The sequence below is a fragment of the Haemaphysalis longicornis genome, unplaced genomic scaffold, assembly GCF_048455015.1.
Source record: "Haemaphysalis longicornis isolate Haplotype H1 unplaced genomic scaffold, Haemaphysalis longicornis Haplotype H1 scaffold_5, whole genome shotgun sequence".
NCBI lineage: Eukaryota > Metazoa > Arthropoda > Arachnida > Ixodida > Ixodidae > Haemaphysalis > Haemaphysalis longicornis.
In genome coordinates this window covers 192648046-192666410 of record NW_027526385.1, presented here as the reverse complement: position 1 = coordinate 192666410, position 18365 = coordinate 192648046, and the positions used below count along the sequence as shown (strand labels likewise).

The 18365-nt window shown below is 45.1% G+C and overlaps 1 protein-coding gene across 1 annotated transcript in view; it reads left to right on the top strand.

Annotated features, from left to right (window-relative positions):
* The window catches only part of LOC144139576 (uncharacterized), a 153299-nt gene that overhangs the window by 36225 nt on the left and 98709 nt on the right, over nt 1-18365 (top strand). The window contains exon 4 of the mRNA XM_077671886.1: nt 17927-18113. Coding sequence (XP_077528012.1) covers nt 17927-18113 — 187 coding nt within the window. The remainder of the gene's footprint in view (nt 1-17926; nt 18114-18365) is intronic.

Genomic DNA, 18365 nt, shown 5'->3' with positions numbered 1-18365 from the left:
TTAAGTAACCAGAAGCTTTAGAAAAGTTGCAACGTAGGTATCTAAACATTCAGTCTGCTGTAGCGATTGTATATTCAGTGCAGATTGCCCAATGGGAAAGCTAAATATATCCAAGCCTAGATATTTATAGCAAGAAATGCTATCCAATCCGTAATTATTCAGATATAAGGTTGGGTGGATTTGTGATTATACACACTCTCATAACTGTTCACTTGTTGACGTAGAATTGCAATAACCATTTTAATACCAAGTTGATGCAGTAGTAAGGTCACTTTGAAGAGCCGTTACATCGGAAACTTAGTTAAGTTCACGGAAGATTGCATAGTCCCCGTCAAATAAGTGCACATGAGATGAAAGGCAGGCAGGGAAGTTATTAACATCAATGAGAAAACGAAGGCGACCAAGCACTGACTCCTGCGCTTGCACGGATGGAACGCTGGTTTTGTCGGCTATTTCCACTGCTGGCGGCGACATTGCTGAGAGAAATTGTTAAGAAAGAATTCTACCCAAATGAATAATTGCTTGTCAAGATGTAGCGGGTGTAACTTGTGCATAATAAGCTGTGCGAAACTTAGTCGAACGCTTTGAAAATATAAAAAAATGTGCACTCGGCCTTGAAACAGCGACTTACGTGTGAAACATACCACATGGGTCTCGCAGGAGTAAGTTTTTCGGGAGCAATGTGGTGCTTTCTTCAAGTGACATAGATTCAAGGAAGTCCGCAAGTTGGGAAAATAACATGTGTTCTAAAATAGTGCACGTTATACCGGTGAGTGACTTAGCTCGGCTGTTAAGCGGAGAATGACGGTTACCATCTTTGTGAGATGAAATCACCTTCCCGCTCTGCCACTCAGCGGGCAAGTAACCTTGGTCGAGTGAATAGTCAAGGGCATTAATAGTGAAGGGCATTAAGGACAGATAACCACGCTTATGCTTTAAGACATTTGGGGTATTTTGATCACAACAAGACAGGAAGAGAAATTTGAGAAACTAATTATTGCTTTAACACCACTTGAATAAATAAATATTGGAGACTTAAAGGGATGGTGAAAGTCTTCGAAGTTAGCAACATCATTTACATCAACAAAAAGTGAGGTAAAAAAACATCCTTTAAAATGTCCACACATAAGTCACAAGAATTTGGTTTTCACCAGCATCATCTAGAGTGAACTCATCGTCGGGTTTAGGGACTATTTTTCGCCAAACTGTCAATTGTAAGTATGGACGCTTATATTTTGTGTGTGTAATCACTTTTCGCCCGTTTTAATGCTGCTACCTAATTTTTAGCCGCGAGTCAATAGGCAATCGAGCGAACCTCATTCCCAGATTTTTGGCAGACCCGAATAACTGGTTTCTGGTTTGATAGGCGCTTTCGGTGTGCGTAAAACCACGGGGATTCTTGGGTCGTTGTTATTGCGCGAAGCGAATATTATTTGTTTGGCAAGTTGGCAAAGGCAGCCGAGGACACCTCCCAATTTTCTTCCACAATAGGTTCGTGAAAATTGTCCAAAACGTTACCAAGAAATGAAGATAGTGCGCTGTTATTGTCTTCAAAGTTTCCTTTTGAATTGTTTTTCAACCATTTGTATGTTTTTTGCCTTCGTGGCTCGCGGAATATTTAGCTGCAATGATAACAAAAAATTATTACTTAAACCAGGTGAGTGTAACATCCCAGACAAGTCCTAGCCTCGAAGTCACTCCGAGATCTAGAGTGTTCGAAGCCAGTTCAATTGGTCGTATTGACTCCCTAAAAAGTGGGGAGAGGGGGGAAGATAGTGCATCAAATCAGGAACCGTTGGCACAGAGTCCAGTAAGGCTGCGTAGCCGGTGGTTGTGAAGTCCATGATATGTGCGGCGTGTTAAAGTCGTTAAGCAAAACCACAGGTAAATAAAGGTTTCTTCATGAGACTGATCGATTACGTCGTGTAGTTTATTTACGAAGTTTCAGGATTTATTTAGTTGCCGGTAACAAACGCCGACAATTATTAAAAAAACATTCGACTTGTGTCCATATAATCTTTAACTGCTATAATAAGAATTCGCTGGTGAGGAAAATGTTTAATTATGGCCCAAAGAAGCCGCCACGGTCGCTGTGTGGCTAAGGCGTTGTGCTGCTGCGTTTAAAAACATGGGTTCGATTCCCAGCTGTGGCGGCCGCTTTTCTGATAGAGTCAAAAAGCAAAAAACGCACGCATGTTCGAGATATCGGCTCACATTGAAGGTCTGCATGTGGTCAAAATTAATCTGGAGCCCTCCACTACGACGCGGCTCCTCACCTGTGCAGCGTCAGCGCGTTAAAGTCTATATTCAATAAACTTTGGCCCGAAAGACGCCACCACCGTTACGAGCAGCACTGTCTCCTCGGAAATAAAAAATATGATCCGCGGCCAAAACAGGTTTGTGGTCTTACTTTTGAGTGCGTTGCCACGTTTCGGTCGTAACAAGAATGTCAGCGTTTCAAGTCTTTATAGGAGAAGGGATTTGGTCTCGTTTGTTGATAACGCTTCGAATGTTAGTAATCAGAACTGTGACGTAGATTGCGGATGACCACTTCCCCCGGCGCCTGCATGTAGCTGCATGTGACGTTACCGTGGCCTGATTGTTAACAGTGGTCTGATGTGGCGCATGCTCCTTGACACTATCTGTCGCAGAGTCGTAACCGAATTGATTTTCTTGATCGTAAGATTGTTGCAGCCCAGTTTATAAGCAGGGGCGTTCGTTTAGTTTTTGTCAATTTCTCTTGTCATTTGCGAGCATGTCACGTAGCTGGGAAAAATCTTCGCTTATTGTGATGTCCTTTCCATTTAGGATTTTGCAGACTGCTACTACTGTGTATTTCAGCTTGCAACTTGAAAACGTTACAATGTTAGGGTGGTACTTATTTGGGTGGTAGGCTCCCAATCGATGTGATGTCAATAGCATTTTGCGGATGGGGTCACCCCTGCCCCACAGCCTCTACTATGATGGGCTCAGATTGCTTCCAAATATCTTCTGTCTGGAACGCAATAAAAAATAAGTTTCCACGCCACCGCCTATTTATTATCCCGTCAATGCGCGATTACAGACTCTCCCACTGTATGGTTAGAAATTTCACGGATTCCTGCACGCTGGACATGATTTTCCAGTGTAAACCAAGGGCTTTGGTTTTTTTTCGTCTATCTCGTCAAGTCGTTTCTGGATGTAGCCAATTTTGGCCCGGATGTATTCTTGGCCTGCCTTATTTCTTTTTATATATGCGGCTAATTTAGTGTGGCATCCGTTCAATTGGAAATTACGAGACTGAAGTTCTTTAGTAGATAAAAAAGGTCGCTCTTTTGCTCTGGCAATTCTTCTGGTAATGCGGCTATTCCTAGTACGGTTGTGGAGCAAGTTATTGGCCTGGGTGTAACTCTACAGTAGCCTAGCAGAAAAAAAAAACTCCATCGGGAAACATTCGTGAGCAGTTTCACAGATCAGTTGTGTGCACAGGAACAGGAGCAGACAGCGAATACTGCCCTTTTACCGAGAAAAGGACGGTACCCACCTCGGAATCGCAAAATAACTGCATGTTAGCCTTGTTGCAGCAGCTGCTCCCGTATCCGCTGAATGCGTTCTCCAGATGATGGCTGTATATGTGGACGCAGAGGTCCCATGAGGCCGGAAAAAAGGGTGACGAGGGCGTACAGGAAAATGCGGACTGCACGCTGGGCATCTCGATGAAAACAGGGTTCGAAGCTTCATGCTTCATGACACGAAGCTTCATGACACTTACGCCATTACAAAGCTTGCCTTAACGCTGTGAATGCTATCTCACGCGGACGTGGCAAAAAACATTTCCCTTGCGCATAGTGTGCTTGGAAGACACAGGGGTAATTGTCATGACCACAACAACTTACGCCCTCGGAAGAAACAGGCGGGCCACAAGAACAGAAAGAAATCTTTTTTTGCTGCTCGGCATGACTGACAGACAGCAGGATGATTCTCACAGAGGCCACTATTTGTCAGCAAAAATTATAAAAAGACCCGACAGGAAGCCCCGCGCTGCGGAAGTACGTCGGCTATAAGCAACTACACTCCCCTACGCGACTACCCTGTTTTTTTTTTCGTCAGAAGGGGAAAGTTAAGAAAGCTTAACTTTCCCCAAGACAAAGACGAGCCTGCAGTCAGTGGTTTAAGGAGACGGTGAGGAACGATAGCTGCAAACGGACAAGTTTTCTGTCTAAATTAGCATTGTACAGTTCTATTTTTAAACAAAGGCACTGCAAGTGCAACAATCTTAACATCGTAATGAACAATGCGCAAGCGTGTGCGTCCTTTTTAGTACCCTTTTTACGGTGCCTGTCTTACAGGAGCAAATTCGTCCTTCGCGAGTGTTGACGACTGCATTATTGTGCTCAAGAAGTTTAAGCCTACTAACACGCTTTTATAATACCGCGAAAAGACGACGACCGTGCCAATGAAATCGAAATTCCAATGTGTGCCCTAGCAGTAGAATTCACGACAATGGTCGTCAGATAACCCCCGGCTTTTCAATGCAGTCGACCCCAAACGGAGTATTCCCTTTTCTAGCTCTCACCATGTTCCCAATCGACTTTTGATTAGTCCGCCCAGTGGCTTCTAAACGTATTTGTTCAAGCCAATAGAGAGAAATAAAAGTTCTCCAGTTGCCCTTGCGTTGTTGTCGAAGTTCCCAACGGACGTTTTCTCGGATTCTTTGGTGGGAGGCCTTCGGTGCTTCGACTGTTAGCAACCTTGCTTTGCCAGGATGCCCCCTCGAGTTTCTTTGTTGCAGGGTTTAAGACCGTCGGGTACGTAGGGCGACGGCTGAGTTAAGCCTAATTATTAAGCGCAAAAGTGCTAGGTTAATTAAAAAAGGAGCGATCCCTAAGGTCGATGATCGAAGCGATGATCCGAGAAGATGATCGCTGACACGATGACTCGGTGGCTCGTTGGCCGGCGGCATATAGCCGACGACGGTCTACTACAAGCGAACTTAAAGTGCACAATATGCACACTTTATTTACACTACGTATGTACAACTTTCAAGGCTCATGATGGCATACAATAGGTCGGGCAAGGCCCGCATCAAACATGACCCGCCGCTCTCCTGCCTTCTCTCCATCCCCTGAAAACATCCAACTTTTCGGTTTTACCCCTAACACCCCGCCTATAGCAAAGAGAAACCCGGAGGTATTCTGCGAAGCACAAATATAACACATGAAAATCGGCCAACTAAAATCAAGCATAGCGCCGGACATCGGTTGTCGGGCGGCTTCTAATAAAGTATTGTCCTTCCTATGGCGCCTATCATTGTACCCAACGCCACCTAAATTCCTTTCCTTTGTTAACACGTGGAGTGCCTAACAAAGCATGGTCGCCTACCCATCGACGCATCCTAGCCGCCCAGTCACCAGGTTTAGACGTGCGACAAACAGAATCTTCGCCCAGTAACTTTCAGCAGTGCAACTGTCGCATACAGAACGTCTGGTGCCCTGAATGCGATGTTTACCCAAGGTTTGACCCCTTGACTTACCTTCAGCTCCCGTACGCTTCGGGCTTTCTCATGGAGGTAGTGGCGGTCGCTAAAATGTCGACGGTCCCCCTCAGTAGATTTTCGAAACAAACGCAAGGAAATCCTCCTTCGAAAGCTAACATCGCTTTCAGCTGTTATGGGGTGACCGACGCGTTTGAATGCGTCGCCTCCTGGCCCGCTCGTCGGGTGAACACAAAAGCGCGATTAATAACAAAGATGCCTCCGCGGTTTACCCTCACGCTCCTCATGCCCAAGTCAGCTCAGCAGGCGTGAAAACAAACACCACACAGGTAAACAAGCTTAACCCCAGCGAAAGATATCTACTTGCTACGTGGTTTTAATTAATAAGTGAGGTACCCCAACTTAACAGTGCTGAATAACACAAAAGAAGATCGCTATTGGCGGATTGGCGCAGTGGCTCGTAGATTAGTGAGAGGGGGGAAAATAGCGGCAGCCTTTCTAAGGTTGAAGACCAATGGTTGTGGGCGAGACCCAAGGCGCTCCCATTTACGATTGTGGCACTGAATGAGCATCTGGCGTTGTTCACTACAGTGCTAGCAGAGAAGGCGTTGGTCGGAAATACTCCCGACGTAGACGTTGTGGACTTTTCGATAAAATTTCTGTTTTGGACAGAAAGACCTACGTCAGAACTTGGTGACAAAACTCATTCTGTATAAAAAAGGAGTACTCATTGGAGCAACAGCAACCTTCGTGCGACCGAGGGGTCCCACAATTCGGCGGAGCAGGTCAGATTTGTATGACGCTGCATGGACCGTGAAAGGCTTGGCGAAAGATTGGGGCCATGGCGGAAAGGGCGAGGCAAGATATTCCTCTCGTTACGCCGTTGAACTAGGCATACGCAGCCTTAGACGGGATGAGAACGAACTTCGAGAGCTCTTATTTTCAGACCATGGGGACAAAATCACGCAGGCGGTTATCATCTGTGCCGGATGGGGCACTGATGGTGTGGTAAGAAGGTGGGGTTGTATTTCCAAGCATATTTTTCACTTTTATGAAGAATCTAGCGACCTTGCAGATGAAGTGTATTCGTAACAAATCTGCTCCAGCTGCATATGCAAATAGGCACACGTATGTGTATTAGGTCCAAAGCATTTTTGAATGTCATTTTCGAGTTGAGTCTTTGGCGTCGGATGTTATCTAATCGAGCATATGCCAGGACGTTTCTTATAAACGGTGCTAAATTCACCGCCTTATCTGGCACACACTACATCATCCATTGCTTTATACATTCACGAGTCACATATCTCTGCCGCGAGCAGTTATATGCGTCTGATTTGGCGATATGCATTCACCGTTGTTGCTGGTTCGTCACGAAAGAAGTTCGGTGACTGTTTTTATGGACTTCTATCCGCTAGCAACAGGGAATGGCATTCCGCATGCTTGGCGGGCTCCGCCGCCAGCTGACTTACAGGAACGGGACCCCGCTTTCCTGGCGAAGCTCTCTGAGAGGACGGTCACGGCAGCTTGCGCTCCCGTCCGGGACCTGAAACGGCTGCTTTTGTGAGGACAGCGCTGCAGAAAACTCGGGTTTTTCAGTGGCAACATCGGACACGAAACCGCGAAGGCGCGTATGAATAGGCAAAGATATCACACACCTCTACGGTGTTTAGAACACCGGCGAAAAAGGGCGCCCGAAGCGTAAGCCTAAATTTATGCGTCATTCGGAAAGTCAGGCTTGTCTAGGCTGTTCGAGAAGTCAACATATTTTTATCATTATCATTTATTTACCCTTAAAGGCACCTCTCTTGTATTACATAAGGCGGGAGAATCAAAGTAGAAACGGCTATAAAAATGCAAGTCATTATCATTTAAACAATTACCAAAACATAACATTGGCATCGAACTACAAAAGGAACAGAGAACATGTGAAACAAATATATTAAGCGTCAAGTCGATATCCAAAACATAAAGGCGGCAGCAACCAAACAACGAAAAAAGCAATAAGTAGCCTAGGGTGGCTTATAATAAATCCCCAATTTTAAGGGAAACCTGTTCACCTAAATACGCATCCGTCAGTCTGTTCCACTCTTCAATGGCCGTACGCAGGAAAGCTTTGCTAAAGCTTTAGTAATGCTGAACAGACGCTCAATTCTTATGGAAATAAATCACCAACAAGGTTGGCGGAAGGGCGGAAGTAAAAGTTAGCCACTTGGGTAAGGAAACTAGAGCTATATTTTGTAGAAGAGACAAACACGTGCAATTTTGCGTCGAGATGACAGAACAAAAAGCTCGAGGAAGAACTTTACCTGACCTATACTAGCCCTTTTCTCCTAATTTCAGGAGACGAACCTTGTGGCACGATTTTAAACGCTGTTAGGAATGAGCCAGGGCTCGCAATGGCAGACAGACGAATACAGGTACATACACGGAGGACTATATTTAAAAAGGCGGGAGATGACAGGCGTAAAACGAGAAGATGACAATAAACAAAGGGATAAAAGGTGTTGTTTGCGTAGAAAGACGCATTTTGTCAATCCAAGGGGTCATTGAAAGGTCCACTGAAAACAGTTCAGAAGCCGGAGAATGGCTCGCGGAATGTCCCTATAACCATACGCTCTACCCTTTCATTCAGATGCGCGTCTAGTGGACCGGACAGTGGACAAACCGCGCAGAATCTTGAAGCAGGCGTAAGCCTTGAACACAGTCATGCGAGACCAGGGATAGCAGCACCCAAAAATAGATATAGAGCCCCAGCCGTCGGAGCACCAGCGCCTCGATGACGGTGCCGAAATACGTTGTTGAGCCTTGGCGGCGGGTAGTGACGGTTTTGTTTCAACGTTGCCGGTGGACCACGTGTCACACGTGGTAGTTTCCACGACCCCGTAGCCTATACCGACGCTTGGCTCCTGCCGTCCTTGTTGGTTGGTTGGTTGGAACCAGAACAAGAAAGGCGCGTACCCACTCTGGGGGATTGGCCAAGTGTGATTGTGCTTTCATTATCAAATATTATGAATTAATTTTAAAAAAGAATAATAAAGGTGAAAAATAGGGGTAGAGTGACGCTAACAATTCCGCACTTCGCTGATTGCTTCATGTGGTGCACCCCCCCTTCGTCATTTCTGTGGCTCGCTTGCGCGACCAATCTCTCGCGTGGCCATTCGTCACATCACCGCCACCTTGAGAACGTTGTTAGAGGAACAGCTGTTTTACCTCGCACTTGTTATTATTGGGAAATAGTGACGCGTCACATAGCACTCCAGCACACACTGCGGTCGGTTAAACTAAGCTCCGTTGAACAACGTTTTGTCGCTATTGGGTTACAGCCCCATGCGCACTACAAGAAACCGCTGCACGCATGTTCGATTTTCAAGGCTCTTCTACAATCGGATACTGGGATTGGTGCATGGAGTATGCCAGCGGAAACAGTGTTATCCAGGCGCGGAACTTCGGCTATTTTATTGTGCATCCTAACATCACATCCTTGGGCATAGGGAAGTTCATTTGGCGTGTCTCTTGGGATACTGGTCTGCTAGAAGCATGCCGGGTAGACGTAGCGTTGAGCAGAAATGCGGCGGCAACTTTCGCTTCAGGCGTTTCCCGGTTGCAAAAAGTGCATGATAGCAAAAAATGCTTCACATCTCTACGAAAATCAGGCTGGTAGATGTTCTATAAAATTCAATAAGTCGTCTTCCGGATGCCCACATGATGAGGCATGATGCTCCCATGTGCGGCTCGAAGGACTGAGTTCCTCATGGTCTTTGGCTTTACTATCTGCTTGAACTTATTTCCCGTTGGAATGCGACATACATGTAAATAGCACAAGTACAGGCTCGCACAGGCACAGGCTCATAAATGCCACTTTGTCTCGGCTTTCCGATCCCCTTCAACAGTACACATCATGGTGACTGGGTCTTCCAGACGAAGAGAAAGTGGTGTTTGTAAATTAGGAATATATTATGAAGGGTCTAAATTGCACATGCGTGGTTCTTTTTAGTGCGAACAAAAGTTTCAAATGCTGCCAAAATCAAACCCCCGTGTGTACGTGACTTCGGCGCTAGTTGAAGATACCCAGGTGGTCAAAATTATTCCGGAGCTCTCCACTACGGAGCGCATCATCGCCTGCATTGCGTCAGCGCGTTAAACCCTATAATCAATCAATCAAGTTTTAAAGGCCCTTTTCCAAGGACTGCAAGTGATAACCATGATGACCTTCTGAGACAGAAAAAAAGCTTTTGGGCAATCTGCAGCTAGTTCTGTAAATTGCTCGGCACGGTTTAGACTGCTTGTAAATAAAACACCAAGGTGTCGGTATCTGCTTGCGCTATCTTCAGTGATTCTAACGGGTGAGGATAGATGCCGTTAGCGTGGTTTCCAGATTCTGGGAGGAACATGCACTTGGAAATATTCGGCCTGATCATCCTTTGGGTGCACGAGCAAATATTTGTCTATAAATCTTCCTGTATATTAGTTGATCTTTGGTTGTTTTATACAATGGTAGATGACGCAACTATCCGCGAAAAGACGAAGCGTTGAGGGAATGACCGAAGGAAGGTCATTCCTGCAGTATCAAAAGAGAAGCTGACCCAGAACGAACCCCTGAGCGACATAAGAGATTACTGAAGTTGTATCGGAATGGGCACAATCGGAAACGTCGTATTTATCCCGGCGAGTTAAGAAGCACTTAATCCATGTTAAGGTGACCGGATCGAGGAAGAGCAAGAAACCTTGGTGATAAGTTGTTTGTGAGTCTAAATAACCAGTCAAGGCTGAGATAAAGATCAGTCGTGATATCACAAAGTTTTGTTTCACATAAACCCCCTGAACAAAAAATATGGTGCCTATGAAAAAACGAGTGATTATAGAGGTGGCGTGCGAATGCTGAATTTATTATATGTTCCCGAAGATTGGAAGCGACGCCTGATAGTGATATGGGCCGATAAGTATAAGGGTCAGATTAACTGCCTGACTTAACCAAAACAACCTTCACATGTTTCCAGGGCTCTGGCATTTACACTCAGAGAAAGACTTGATAAAAGTTCTCAGCAAAAATTGACTTGATACGCCATTGGTAGCCCACACGACTTTGGTAGAGATGTTGTCAGGTCCCGGGGTGCTGGATATTTTAATGTATTTATCAAACTGGGGATGTCTTTGGAGCTAGTGTCAATAGTCGGCATCGGCAAAAAATTTGGTTTGGTCTTGATAATACTGGAATAATTTGAAGTGAGCCGTAAGTAAAATCTGCAGTAAAGCGAGTATTCATATCCTATGCCGGCCGCGGGAGAGGAACGTGTTAACCATCGGAGTTTGTTAAGCATATTCTGTGCGAGCTATGTTTTTGGTTGAGAAGCTTCTAAAAGTTCTTGGGATCTGCATGGTAAATGTTAAGCAAGTCATCCAAGAAGCAATCCTTTTTGGAGCGCCTCAACTGGTGAATGTAATGAGGAAGGCATGCGAAACATGTGTTCGGATTGCAAGTTGACGCCAGAATTTGAGCAGCTCGGTAAAGCCGTTTTTCAAGGCGAAGCACCTTAGGGGCTCGGAGTTTCGGCGTCTGATGTAGTCAAGGTAAATCAAGTCGTCAAATTATGGTCATAAGAGAAGTCTGTAATGAATAAAACGTGTTCAAAAATAAATTAACATGATGTAAAAAACTGGAACGCTTCCTGTCCGCTTCAGCCAATGTCAAGCACAAGCAGAAGCTGTTTGTAGACGGGTTATAATTTTTGTAACACTAAAATACACACCGTTTTTCGACGGTAGGCCTGATCGGGTAGGGCGGTTGCTGGAAGCAATAAAAGGCATCCTTACCTGGTGCCGGGGCCTCGTTGATCATCGAGGATGAGCCCCACGAACGAGACGTGGGCAATGCACTGCACTCGCGTTGACCCCTGCCAATACCTCAAACTGGGCAGGTGGCCCATGAATATTTCTTAATTCGGTTCAGCGCAAGAGAGGGCTCCACCGCCACAGCAAGAACGGCATTGCTTCTCCTACCGGCGCTTCTATGGCGCCGCCCAATCACTGCGCCCCGTGAGGCAAGAGAGAGTCTTAAAATTTTTGAATACACTTATACAGGGCATGCTTCACCCCTTCCCAGGTTTCACGTCAGTGGAGATGGCCGGTTTAAAAGCAAAGCTTTGTGCTTTTACCAGCCAACTGTTCTTTTTTTATGACATTCGGGACAACAAACTCCCACGGCGGTGGAGGCGGCAGCGGAGGGGAGAGGACGGAGGTTTTCACTTACGAAGCCCAGCATAGATGGCGCGGCGAATTTACTCAGCGTTTCCGCGCCGAAGTGCTTGCTCACCAGCGGTGGCGGCGGCGGCGGTGGCAGCGGCGGTACAGCTTTATCGTCTGCCTTAGGGACGGTTGTTTTGGGCCTGTTTTTGTGCAGCTTTGCGTCCATTGCGTGCTGACATTGCCGGGCTTGGTTAACTTGTTCGGGAGCACCTCCAGGGTAACCGCACCCGACGGAATTGATTGGTCGTACTGCCAACATACGTTAAGGATTGGTTTGCATTCCGGGGATCGAAAAAAATTGAAAAACCACGTGCAGGCATCTGGCCGCTAGAGAAACGCTACCTTTGGCGCAATGCTTGCGGCGAATTGGGCTCCGTTTTCTAAATTGTTGAATACCAATTTGGTTGTGTTTAAACAGGTATTGCGAAAAAGGCGAAAGCAGCAAGTGGTTCTTATAAATAGTGATTATAAAGGTTCCCTCAGCTTTGTCGGAATTCTCAATCTTACTAAACTAGTTTAAATCGGTATAAATTGTAATCAGTGCGCTCACATACCGAATGGTTTCGGTGTCGGCGCTTGTGTCGCGCGGTGGTGTGCCCCCAGGTTCCGCTGTCTCACCCTTTGAAAGAAATCTCCTCTCCGTTTTCTTTCTCTCGACTCACGGCCGGGCTTCAGAGGCGGCGTCCGCCACTCAAGCCCGGCCGTGGCCGATGCTGCTGCTGCGATCGGGACGACGTCCCCGCGAATTCCAGGTAATGGTTGGCAGAATCTCTGGTTTCACGCTTTGTAGAGCCACGTGTGTGAATTTAAGCGACGTTGCGTGGGAAATTGTTCGGAGTTTCATTTAGAGCTTTGCTTTCCAACCACCTTCACAGAGTGGATTGGAGCCATTTGTTTATTTTGGAATAGTTTGCCTAGGTGTTTAAAGTACTAGGGCCTCTGAGCGCCTCCTTGAACGCGAATACGGGGGACGTGGTTATCAATGTTAGTATATATATATTTCACTTGAACCACAACCAGTTTTAGTCCACTTTTCGAGTTGGGGAAGGCAAGGTGAGGAGCCAACAAGTTAAATTATTTTGGAGTTAATCATCAAAAAGTGGGCATTTTCAAAGTCTCGTAATAATATTTTGGAAGGCCTCACGAAGGTACGGTAAATGTCAGTGAGAACGATACGACATTATGGCACCTCTGTGCGGGAAAGCTGACTTAGAACAAAATTGCATTGGTCGAGGTTGCAAACAAGAACAAGTTAAAAGAGTTTGTGGCACTAGTTGGTATTCTTACTCTTTTGGTGGATTAAAAAAGAGACATAGTTAAAAAAACCTTCAGATTGTCCTAAAGTAGCACATATGTCATCCCAGTCAATGTTAGTGAACTTGGAGCGCACGCAAATCAACAAATGTGCGCAAGAAAGGCTGGATGTCAAATTAGAAAGAACCAATAGAAGGTGAGCCATGAAGAAATGGTCGATGTTTGGTGCGTGGTAAAAGGCTATGAAAATATTTTTGCTCGTTGGAAGGATTACTTCAAAACAAAGAACTTTAAACTTTGTACTCACTGCAATAGCATGGGAGGATAGGCTGTCTTTTACCAAATCTAGAAAACCACTGCCTCTGCACCTCTTCTTACCCTGTCTGTTATTGTTGAAGTGGCTGTCATTGCGATGTAATTTATTATGATGATTTTCAGGGGTTAGCCATGACTCAGTCAAGATTGTGACATCAGTGCTGTGGTCCTCGAGGAGTGTTCCTCCAGCTTCGTTTTTCGGCATGTAACTACCGATATTCCTGAGCAGGAGTGACGTGGTTCGGTAATCGCAGGAGTTATTCTAGTGGGTATGGACTGGATATGACTGGAGGGTAGAACACTGGAAGCACACAATGGAGGCTATGCCTACAGCTGAAGATGATTGCTTGAGTCGGCGTCGTAAACAAAATATATTTTGCAATGACAAGCTTATCGAAAGAGAATTTGCTCATTTCTTTCCCGCGTATAGACGAAAAGAGTTCCCTTCCTAAATTCACACGCGCTGAATAATCCCCGCGTACCAAAAAATAACAAGTCTTTTGGTTTCGGGTGTGCGGAAAGTCTCCTTACCTCAAGTTTAAATCTAGACAGAGAAACTATGATCTGGCGATTTTTATTGGCTTGAAAGCGCCCTTACATGTGGGCTCTTTCGACATCTGCGGAAGTAATTTGCACCACGTTTTCTGGAGCGGAACCACATTATGCGTCCTTCTGATTCGCCAAAGTATCGTTACTGACATCGGAAATTTGCAAGTATATATTTATAACAATTAAGAAAATGTTGACCATGGCAACGTTCAGCGAGTACAGTATATATAAATGTTTAATGGAAACCAAAATAGCAACTGCTGTAATTCCTATTAATTGACGTTTGGTTTGCGCACCTAGAGCGCAGGACCAGCGGCGCGAATGCTTATCTCTCGAGGCTGCTAGGATTGTCAGTTAGCTAAAAGTGTTTCTGCAGCTAAGACTTCGGGCCATGCGGAGCTGGCCGCTTGGAGCGGATCGGGTTGTCGAAATGGGTCAGCAAGAGCTCTATGCCTTGCATCTATAGGGAAGAGTTTCGCTCTCCGCAAATTGCGATTTGCGTTCGCTTTGGCAAAAAAGTTTTGTCTTTTTAAGTTGACGTTACACATTCCGACTTTCGGCGCGCTAATGGATGTCATACAGCCCCGGATCATAGTCTTATTCGCTATTTTTTTGGCAGTTCCTGTATGATTACTCTGTATTTTGTCGGAGTTTCTTGGATATATGCGTAGAGTGCGTTGTTATTTTGATTGTTTGCTTTATTATGTATTTCACAGCCAATAAATGCTGTTTTACTTTGCCGTGACATTTCAACCAACTATGTATTGTGTTGCCCACACCCCTCTACAATGACTTGGCCTTTGAGGGCATCTGAAATAAATACGTATATATATATATATATATATATATATATATATATATATATATATATATATATATATATATATATATATATATATATATATATATATATATATATATATATATATATATATATATATAGTACAGATGCTTGCGCTATTCAACAGTTCATAGATACTAACTCTTTGGTTCTTAAAGAGGTAATGCAAACTGCAAACTATGGCCCATGCAGCCCAACTGAGGGTACGAATGGCGTGTTTATGGTTGATTTTGCAGGGGCCCTGAAGAGAGAGAGAGAGAGAGAGAGAGAGAGAGAGAGAGAGAGAGAGAGAGAGAGAGAGAGAGAGAGAGAGAGAGAGAGAGCACTTAAGCAGGTGAAAGCAGAGAGGTTTGCCGGCATGTTCACGCCTACATGCTACTCTGCGGGGATCGGGAGAAGGGAGTAAAGGCCCTAAAAGGCGCCCTGAAACACAGTCGGTGCTCCGTTTATCTCCGAAATATTGGTCTATACTTAGGTGTAGTTTAGTAAAGGCTTTGAGGAACGTGGACTCGAAGCTTGCAAGTCAATTTTCCACTGAAAGTTAATTATTTATCCAGACATTCTAGATTTGCTTGTTTAAAAATTTTAAAAGCGAGGGTTACACCTTGTTTGTTGGCATGTATATCCTGCGTACGCGGAGCAGCCTGTTCAGCTGAATAGAGCATACAGAGAAACGAGACTGAGGAACACAAATATCTTTAACCCCTTCGCCCATGGTGTCTTTTTTAAAGCACATTACAAGAAATTACCCTAGCATACTGAGAACAAAACGAAAACAGGCAGTTTTCTGGGAAATCACTCTTAAACGATGCCTCTTTGTGGTAGATATCACGATTATTCTTTTTTTCTAGAGCTGAGGCCTAGAAAAAAAAGGGCGCTGCAGTGAAGACCAGGCCAACAGCAGGTGACCCAATGACAGAAGCTCTACTTTGATGAAGTGGCTGTAAATCTAAACATACATGAAGTACCAGCCTAATAGTTTAATGCGCACCCCCAGCTTTCTAAATTGCGAAAAAACAAGACACGCTATTTTGTTTGCAAAACTTCACTTTCTTATTTGATGACGTAATTCGATGTGACGCCTTTAAATGGCTAATTACTTGCATCACAAGCTCGCTTTTTTTATTTTAGGCTAGAGCGTCTGACAGGTTTAGAAAACACACACAACGGTTTTGTTCAAAATACAACATCCAGGGCGGAAAGAATCAACATCTTTGACAACTTTATCACTAGCTGCGCTGCTAGCTCGAAGCTCTCACAAAAGATGTTACAGCGAAATGGGCCAACACACTGTAGACGTTTACCAGTACTTGTGTACAATTTGGATATTGCGTCAACAAACTTCAAGTTTCTTGAGCAGTATTTACATTAGCACAAGACAGTGTATCAGCAGCACCTTTCGAAATAGGAATTTATATTCGTGAATCAGCCCTGAGTTCATGCTGAAATATTTGTGTTTGCAATTGCGACTACCTGCTTTTAGAAGACAAATTTCATCTAGAAGATCAGAATTCATCAAAGACTGTAGCTGAGGGACGGCTTCGTATTGTTAAGGTTTAGTGGAAAAATCCGAGTTGGAGTATGTTTCTGCGAAGAAAAGTTTAACATCTAACTGAAATGCAGCCACACGGCTACACTGAAAAGCTATACAGATTTCTCAGTCTCAGGACTTCACAGATAAATACATAGTCATGCTGGTCCAGGATTCAAACTCGGGAGAACCACCTATCTAGGCCAGTCACTCTAACAACTCCGCTAACGAGGAAGCTAGCCGTTTCTAGTTTGAGAGTTCGCTCATCAACAACTCGACGTGAGGGACGGACGAGAATCAACCAGATTAGAGGAAATCGCCATGGTAGAGTAAGTTTCCACCGATAAAAATAGTGCCACTGCCGGAATTACACGGTAACCCAATTTCCAACCCTGGACAAGGACAAATGCTTCTTTTTCTGCTAAGTTTCCGTGACTGAGAAAGCTGTCTAGCGTTCTCTTCTATCCGCACGGCTGCATTTCTGGTGGATGTCAACTATTTCTTCGAAAGAACTTATTCCACCTTTGCGATTTTCCTTAAAGTTGGTCGATTAACACCTGTCCCTCAGTTCCAGCTGTTGATCAGGTCGTTCTCGTGGTACAAACGGATAGCCTCCCGTGTAGCTCAGTTGGTAGAGTGACAGCCCGAGATAGGCAGTGGTCCTTCACTCTTAATAAAAATTATGAGTGGCTCAGCTCGGCTATACCAGGATATAGGTAGCGTGAGCTAGGGTTCAGCTGGTTATTCTTAGGTTTGCTGGTTGTCCAGGAGTAGCTTGATTATCACGCTTATTGCTGATTCAATGACACGCACACTGGCTACGCATTACGTGACACATGTATATTTATCCAGCGGCTCCGTCGCAGCGTCACCAATCACCCTGAGGTAAGCTGGTTACACGCGCGCACGCCGGTGTTGCTGCGACGCGCGAGCCATTAGTTCCACACTCGGCCACCCTTCGCAAGATCATCAAGTGGACCGCGAAGCAACGTGCGGGACGGAAGTCGGCGAAGACGCTTGGCGCGTGGGGTGTGTGAGAGACGCCGGGCAGTAAGCAATGTTTTGTGCGCTGTGTGACATCACTGCTCCTCGCGCATGCGCAGAACGGGTCTCCAGGAGCTACGTGAAACTGCTCAACCTCGGCGAGTGTTGCTGACGCTACTAAAAAGGTCACAAAAAAGTAGTAACAGCCATAATAAGTATCTGCTTTAGAACTTCATTACCCCGCGGTACGGCACGTAGGCTCTGCCACTAGCAACTCCATCGTTCGAAAATTAATTGCGTGTAGGAAGTCGTATACACTAGATTAAGGTTGTGCTAATGACTAGGTTATTCATGGCCAGTTAGTGAATGCATGTAGTTCAGAAGGATGTCATCGCTAAGATTTTACTAGTGAAACTAGTTGTCCTTACTTCCTGCTTCAAACAGTAACCATGACTAGTGCTGCATTTAATACCTCGAGTAACTAACTACCTTGTGTATACTGGGACAATTAAGTTTTTAGTGTTGCGTTAGTGAATGTCAGAAGCTTTTTTTAAGAGTGTCAGAATCCTCAAACAGGATACTTTTTTTTTCAACAGGGAAGTTTCTCACGACGCTGTATATTTTCCTGCAGCCGTACGCCTGTGTTTCAGGCGGATGTAAATTTTTTCTTCAGAAAAATTTTGTCTTTTGCGTCGGGAGAGTTTAACGTTGTAACACTCGTTTTTTTTTGTTCCAGACAAACTGCACTTGTGATTACGTGAAGACATACTCTAGATGCAACGACAAGCTGATATGGGGTGGCACTCCTTATTGTGGTACAAAGCTGCCACGGAACATCACTTCCTATGAAAACCACCGAGTGATCGATTTTAAAACAGACCACTCCGTACAGAAGCGTGGTTTCTCAGTCAAGTACACAAAGAGTGAGTATAACTATTTTTGTGTTCTTGCTTTCAGACGCCCATGTTGTTGAACCGCCGTATAAACGGGCAAAAGATGAAAGCATGAGCTAGCTTTATATCCAGCCCACGGCGATGGTGATTGCCGGCCGGGGCAAAACAAAACGTTCAAATGTAATTACACCCAACGGGAAGTATCTGCGGGGGCATTCTGCCTCCTCATTGAAGGCGTAAACACGGCTGAGTAGTAGCCCCATTATCTAACATTCTGGGTTC